The 8,432-nt window shown below is 33.8% G+C and overlaps 1 protein-coding gene across 1 annotated transcript in view; it reads right to left on the bottom strand.

The window, feature by feature from the left end:
* LOC117110526 overlaps positions 1 to 8,432 on the bottom strand; it is a 25,406-nt gene that overhangs the window by 1,369 nt on the left and 15,605 nt on the right. Inside the window, exons 3-4 of the mRNA XM_033253272.1 lie at positions 3,706 to 3,888; positions 2,836 to 3,073 (exon numbers count right to left, since the gene is read on the bottom strand). Coding sequence (XP_033109163.1) covers positions 2,836 to 3,073; positions 3,706 to 3,888 — 421 coding nt within the window. The remainder of the gene's footprint in view (positions 1 to 2,835; positions 3,074 to 3,705; positions 3,889 to 8,432) is intronic.

The raw sequence follows: 8,432 nt of genomic DNA, 5'->3' as shown, positions 1-8,432 counted from the left end.
CTCCACAGGCATGACGTTTTTACGACCGGGACTTTGCTCTCTTGTTCTATTTATACTCTTTGGTAAAAACTAAAAAAGCGCAGCGGATTGGACTAAAGGTTTGTACGAAGCTGTTTAAGGACATGGTGATTTTTTTTTTATTTTCCTAACCCGTACGTACGCCTTATTAAGGCGTACGTACCCCTTATGTAACCCGTAGGTACGGGTTACATAAGGCGTACGTACGCCCTATTAAGGCCAATCAGAAGACGACTAACAATGAATTCGGCTTAGCTGTAAGGCCCTCAGCCAATCACAAACTACCTTCCATTCCGTTTGTCCAATGTAAGTAGTAAACAACACACGTCCACTTGCAAGTTTTGGATGAAGTTTATCAATGATATATCTGAGCCGATTTCAGGCATATTTTTGTGATACATGTTGTGAGAACATATAGTACGGTATGGTTGTGTCATTAAGCGTAAACAGCTTAAAGAAATTTAAGGATGTGCAACTCTGCGGAAAACAACTAATACGAGTCCTCAGTAAGACCAATGGCTATGAGTTTTCCGTCGAAGCTGATGAATAGCCTACATATAGGCCTATATGAAGAGGCTCTCGGGGAGAGTGGTGCAAGTAGTAGTAGTCAAAATTGCTCCGAATCTGTTTAAAGGTACGTGTGTTGTTACATATAACGTTAAAAATGGTATGGTATGTTTTACTTCATTGAGCACTAAGCGTCTCTTTATCACACCACACACACACACACAGACAGGAAGGCCAGTGCTTTTTTCTCAAACTGGGGTACTATCGACAGTTGATGATGTTACATTGTAGTAAACATAATAAGACAATAATTTTGGCAATGAATTGACCCTGACTGATAACTGAAGATAACTCAAGGATAGCCATGCACAATTACATAGCAACTATTTACTACTATCTACCAAGAACAATGGTTTACTACACAAATTGAATCAATTCAGTTTTTTGGGGGTAGGGTATGTGCCCTTCAGTTACTGTGCTTAGACTAATTAATTCAGGCATAATTTGATTTTAATGTCTTCATGAAAGAATATAACAACATTATTTTATTAATACTAGTACAGTATGCTTTATCTACATACGAATCCTTCACACATCAGAACAAAAAATATAGTATTAATAGGTACCAAAACTGACTTAAGCATTAATATTTATCAACACTTAGATGTCCAATTAAACATCACCACCTGCATTTAATATTGTATTATACTGATACTACTTGTTACTTTTTTTTTTGGAAAACAACTTTTGTTTAAAAGGAAACAATTAAAATAGACATTTGATCATAAAACAATCACAGTAACCTCTCTTTTGAATTAGTTTGTTTAATTAATTTTCACAGACCACAGACTCAGGTGAATGGAAGTTGATGAACCACAGCCAAAGCAAATTTTGCTCCATTCTGCATCAGCTGAAATCAATAATTAAGAAGTGCTTCCTGGTCGAAGTCATGTTCTCCCATGTAACAATAATATATTAAGTACTTTTAACAGAGAAATAACCATTGAGAAATTAGTAAGATGTGAAACGTTGAGTGGTGGAATTAGTTGAGGCTGCTATTGCAAATCAGGATGAAGCCTTGTTACTACATGAGGGATATTAGTATCTGGTGGCAATTCAGGCCATGTTATAGGCATGAATCAATTGAAAGTACTGTAGCCTTATCTGATTGGAACTGTATACTGTTCGATGAATGTTATCTATTTGATATAACATCATACCATACACTATGTTGAGAAATATTACCATATATTTTTTAATTTTTCCTTGTATGAACAGTTATCAACAACACATTTATTTTCTTTATAAATATCTGCATTGGCTTTTTGAATGGCATTGTATGGTATTTTACAATGCAATATGAAAAGAAGAAAATAACGGAACAGCACTTGCTAATAAATGATATTGAATACAGCAGAACGGTCATTATTTCTAGTTTCTTTTAAATTGTTTATACTGGATGGCTACATTGATAATATTATATAATTGTAGTATTTAACACATGTTCATAAGTGGATTGGATTGAACTCTATATTAAGCTACAGTGTGCTACAGTATTTCAATAATATTCACATAAAAGTATTCAGATTTTTGTCATAAACTCCTTCCAAACATCGTGGTTACTGTTGTGTATTTAAATTTATATACCTAGTGAATGATCAGAGAGATAATGAAAGTGCTGATGGGATGCAACTGGCTGAACTGACCTATATGAAATATCTATTTGTTTACCTCCTTATTGGAATCATCAATTACTTTTATTTATTCATTCAGTCCATATTATCAAGGTCTTCAAGCTGCTAAACAAAATTCAACTGGCATGGCAAGAAATACTGATCATTGCATGCAAATAAAAACATTTGAAATTTTACATCAGCCTCAATGTGTTTAGTATTTTTTGAAGTAATTCAGTCTCAGTTTTCTTTTAATTTTTTTTAATGTATTAAAAAACAAAACAAAACGAAAAAAAAAAAATAGAATCGAAATATTATATTGTATATTTCTGTCTTTCATTCAAAGTCGATAAACATACATCTTGCCCTTCCTACTATGCATACATGTAGGCCTAGGTAAATAACACAATACACATTCAGTAAAGCACCGTTGCCTTTGGCTTACACAAAACTACGGTATGATAGTCGAGGGAAGACTGGAAATGCGATTTACTACCTCTACAATCTTACTACTACAGTATTACCAATGTATTTTATTTAAAAAAGAAAAATACAACATCATCATACGGGGATGAACAGCATTCTTCCTTTGTCGTAAGGTAAAGTGCAAAGTGTTTGTTTTTAGCTCTTTTCTTGCCACACTAATTATTGTGTCGAATGACAAGGTATTCATTGTTGAATAAAACGTTACACAATAACTAAAATGAGCATTTACCTTAGGAAGCTGTTTATGTATTCCATTAGTGATGCGACCTTTTGCTCGTGGGTAGAAGAAGACTTGTCGGTATTTTTCACCAGGTTTCATACTTGATTGGCTAGCGAACATTACCTCCGTCAAATTTGCATCATTGTATTTTTTTCCATACATTTTTTTTCTGAGAGAGACCGTATTAATAATCATCCATTTATTTATCAATTTTATTATGTGATCACCTTCATCTTTATCATTATTTATATCATTGTCATTATATAATAATGATATAGTTTTGGAAAGCTTTACCATTAGGCCTACAGATATTTTTTCAGATTTTGTTGAAATAAATCTATTATTTATTTTATAGTTTAGAATGCTGTATCAATCTTATTAGGTCAGGCCTGATGTACTTTGAATATTGAATAATTATTACTAATACCAATATTAGTGATATTTAATATTTATTGACTTACTTATAAGAATTTATAATTCATGTTCATACACAAACCAGATGAAACTATCTAAAATGCACTTTGCCAGTTACAATGTAATAATGAATTCAAATGATTTGAATTAGAATTTACAAATTCATTATTATCATTATTATTATTATTATTATTATTATTATTATTATTATTATTATTATTACTATTACTATTGTTATTATCATAATCATTTTCATTTATATAATACCATTATCATCAAAATAATCATTATTGCAAATAAATCTATAGACCTAATCCATAACGAATCTCATAGTAACCCGTCTTATATATTATCTTTCTTTAATAGTTTTTTTTTTACGTTGCATACCTAAGGTCTACAAGATTTGACTGATTTTTAGCCCACGGCTTTAACAGCAATTCAAGCAATTCACTCAGGTCCACAAATTCATGAGTCAGTGCTTCAATCATTATAGATTTGTTTTCCGCATGCCTAAGACCTATCGGCGTCGAGTAAATTTGTCGCTCGCCATTCCTCGAAGTCGTTAGAATCCTGCAAAGGTTAAAAAACGACGATACAATGATTTTAACAATCATAAATCAATTCACTATTATTAAGCGGTCATCTTAGTATAATCAGGATCCCCGTAACCATTTTTCAGGGACCAAGGTTTCTCTACTGATTTAAGATCACTACGGTATAAATCAAACATTGAGCGGATGGAACCTCCAGAAAAAGTGGCGACAATTTTTAAAAAGTCCACCAACATTCAGATATAGGATCATAAACTTTACTTACATTTAATGAAAAAGCGTAAATCTGGTGTCTAAATATATGTTATGGGGGTCACTGAATCCAATAAGACATTTTTCAAAAAAGTAGAATGGCAGCCATTTTGACTTTAAAGATGGCCGCTGTAAAAATCTAATATTTCAGTATATGCCTACTTCCACTTCTCCTCTATGTAAATGTGGGTCTAATCATATGTTATTGGTTCCAAAATATAGTCTCAAAAAGCTAGGTTGGCAGCCATTTCGAAATCCAAGATAGAAAAATGTAAAATTTGGTGTCTAATCATATGTTATTGGGCTCTCTGAGTACAATAAACATGGTTTCAACAAGCTAGGATGGCAGACATTTTGAAATTAAGATGGCCGCCATAAAAACCATCGAAATATCGAATATATTGGTATGCAATTCCACTTTTTGATCAAAAACAGGCCGTCGGAACTGCAGCGGTTTCACCGGCTTCGGCCGGACCCATTTTTGTTCCTCAATTATGTAATTCCATGTCAAATCAACCAAAAAAAAAAAAAAAAAATTCAATCTCTTTTAGATTTTGTTCAAATTTTAGTATGTTGTTGGGACCCATGAAAAACGATCAGAAATAAAAACATTTTGATCTATGCCTCTGAATTAGCGAGATACGTGCTAACAAGTTTGAGCTAATTAGCGATACTGTGCACGTTTAACGTTATCTCGGTAAGTATAGCACCTATTGAGCTGATTTGGTGTCATTTTAAAGCTATTGAGTAGCTCTATAATAAATGCTACTTCTCAAATCGAGCATAAACAAGTTGCTATAGATTAAAAAGTTTAATGTTGAATTTAAAAAAAATACATATCTGTTTTTTTTTTCTCTTCAAAATCATACTAGAGGTACATTATGATGTAAAAAAGGTTCCCTGTAAGTCCGATGATGGGCGCTCCAACAGTTCCTGACCAATGAGAAATTATATATGACAGTCCACTCGAGAAAACAATTTAACCTCTGGGTGCTTTTCTAGGCCCAGTTTTGTGAATATAGGTCTAATGGTTTCTTGAGTCATGTGGGAAGAGTAGGATGCCATCTAAGGTCATGCTCTTTAAAAAATATTCCTATGGGAGGGTCCCTCATGAACATTACACACACGTCTTTGCCCCGGCGACCAGTCAGCTATTATAGGGATCTCTTCGGTGTGCTGTGAACATAACAAAAACATACTCTGATCAAAATCTTTAGGTCTATGTACCGCAACCACAACAACGACTTGTCACACTCTACAAAGAAACTCACAATATCACACCAAATAATATTCAGGAACATCGGAAATCTTCGTTACGGAGAATTACGAGACAGACCGACTCGCCTTCCTACCGGTGCATCGCTTTAAATAAAAACTGTTATCGCTACTCTCTATATTCGGGAACTACCAGATCCAATATTCATGGCCGCGAAACTATTATGTAGCAAAATACAATGTATATAGTATATATTGTACTGCGTACAGTTGTAGCCTTAACAAGTACTACTACGTATTGTAGCCTTACAGTACTAGTATCTGTATATTATTACAATTAGGCCTATTCCAGCCCGGGCCCGAAACCAGACGCAGGAAAACCAGAATGTTATCCGACAGGGTACATATTACTTCAGTAAATTACAAATAAATTGTAAATAATCCTTTTTCATAAATAAAATTTTTCTGGCCCCGAATTCTTGACTTAGAAATATATGAATTGTGTTCAGAGGGGAATGTTTTACTATGAATGTATGGACTTTAGTAAAAGAGTAATTTTAAACTGTATAACCTGATCGGCAAACCTATATGCGTAAAGGGCTACGGTTGTAGATCTACTCTCGAACCAGGACCCCTCAATACCTAACGTCAGTCCCATGGTGGGGCTGAGGTTGGTATAAGCTAGTCTCTATTAGCTTAAAATCTTGTGTCTCAGTAGGATGGGGATGGGTAGAAACTCTGTAGGTTTGTCAGCTTCTATTTCCGGGCATCTAGAGGTGCATACTTCCAAATGTCCGCGCCTCAGTCCCAACCATAGTGGGGGCTGGGGTAGATATGCTCACATATCCCACTAGCTTTAAAATCCTGTCTCCGTGGATAGGGGTAGCGGGTCAATTTAACAAACAAATATACCACTCCTACTATAATGCCCGGACCACTTGCAAACTGCGACGTCTATGAACAATATTTTTTATATGGTAAATTAGGTGTCTAATCATATGTTATGGGCTCTCTAAGTCAAATAAACATCGTTTTAAAGCTAGAATGGCAGCCATTTTGAAATTCAAGATGGCCGCTACAAAAATCGTCTAACATCAAATTTGTTGTTCTATAATTCCACTTCTCTACGATCAAGAAAGTTCAATTTGGTGTCTAATCACATGTTATTGGGCTCTCTGAGACCAACCAACATGGTTGAAAAAGGATGGCAGCCATTTTGTAATTCAAGATGGCCACCAAAAATAGTCGAAAATGTTAATACTTTTATATATAAGAAACGCAACTATTATTAGTGACTTATAACTCTGTAAACTTTATGTAAAAACTTCATCATTCTCTTCGTCAGAAAACGAATCCTCATTTGTGAGCTGTCGTGAAAAATTGAGTCTTGTACAAAAAAAAATCAAAATGAGTCATTGATATATTAATAGATAGATGACTATATATGCTTTATTTTGTCTTTGAATGGGTTGTGCTATAGGTAGTTGGCTCGAATCTGCTGAAGTACGGTAGTCCGGTGGCTCGAATCTGCTGAAGTACGGTAATTTGGTGTCTAATCACATGTTATTGGGCTCTCTGAGTTCAACAAGCATGGTTTCAACATGCTAAGATGGCAGCCATTTTGTAATTTAAGATGGCCACCAAAAACAGTCGAAAAATATATACTTTGATATATAAGAAATGCAACTATTGTTAGTGACTTATAACTATGTAAACTTACTGGAATAATTTAAAATAATTAACACGATTACGTAAAAACTTCATCATTCTCTTTGTCAGAAAACGAATCCTCATTTGTGAGCTGTCGTGAAAAATTTAGTCTTGTACAAAAAAAATCAAAATGAGTCATTGATATATTAATAGATAGATCCAACTCTGCCTATATACATTATGCTTTATTTTGTCTTTGAATGGGTTGTGCTGTAGGTAGTTGACTCGAACCTCCTGAAGTCCGGTAGTCTTGTGGCAATCTTTAAGTGATTGGCACTTGCTCACCCTTGCTTATAGCTGTTACGGTTTGCTTCTTTTTTTTTTTTTTTTATCATTACACAGTATATAAATTTAAGACAAACTTGGCAAGTTTTTTAATTGTTAAGTTTGTTTAAGTAATGCAAATCTCCACATGATTTCAGCAGATTTTTCCTTCTACGTTTTCCCGGACCTTTTGAAAATCGTTTTCTTCCATATCCCAAAAAAGGCCGAGTTGCTATAATAGCCAGTCAAAAGATTCTTACGATTACAACCCAACTCTGGTATCTCAACATTCTGCTAAATCAACACAATTTTCCAAAGAGCACAATACTCTATCTCATTCGACTCTCTTCTTGGTAGATTTTCTTTAATAAATCCTTGTATTCCAGACTTGCTGTAATTTTGGAATTTTGGTAAAATCTTTACTTGATGAAAACTGCTCTTGTAGCTAGCTTCTTGTGTGTATTGAGGTTGTCTGCCGTTCTTTCTTCATATGTGATCGACTCCTCATTACCATGGTTAACACATTATAATTATTGGTTTGGGAGTGAAGATGCAAAAATCTGCTGCAATCCTGTGGAGATTCCATTGCTCTAACAAACTCCAAAATTAGAAAATTTGTCTTAACATTTATATAAAATTATGACAAATCACTAAACGAGCCAACAACCTAGCATATACAAGTAACTAAACGCTTTGTTTTTCTGAATCAAGACCTCATTAATTACCAATAAACAGTGAGTGGAAACTTGTAAATGGAAAGTGTCATGCAGAGAGAAACACTGCTAAAAGATATTATAGTTGCTAAATAATATGATTCTAGATTCAAGATTCCATATAACTTCATAATATACAAGTAAATATAAATAAAATAATTACAAGACAAATGTGAAAAATAACATACAGTGCCTAAATGACTTAAATAATACAGCTAATAAAATACAATATATACAGTAAAGGAGATCTAAATGAGTTAGACAACGTTGAGTTTTTATAGAATGGGTACAAAAATAAGATTATCGGTATATGTGAAGAATGAATTAGACAACGTTGAGTTGTTATAGAATGGGTACAAAAATAAGACTATCGGTATATGTGACGGTAGTATAGTGATGCAAGTGATGT

The sequence above is a fragment of the Anneissia japonica genome, unplaced genomic scaffold (genome assembly GCF_011630105.1).
Source record: "Anneissia japonica isolate Jap-2015-1 unplaced genomic scaffold, ASM1163010v1 scaffold3434_len466720_cov178, whole genome shotgun sequence".
Taxonomy (NCBI): Eukaryota; Metazoa; Echinodermata; class Crinoidea; order Comatulida; family Comatulidae; genus Anneissia; species Anneissia japonica.
Note: the sequence above shows the minus strand (reverse complement) of the source record. Positions and strands in the feature narration are given on the sequence as shown.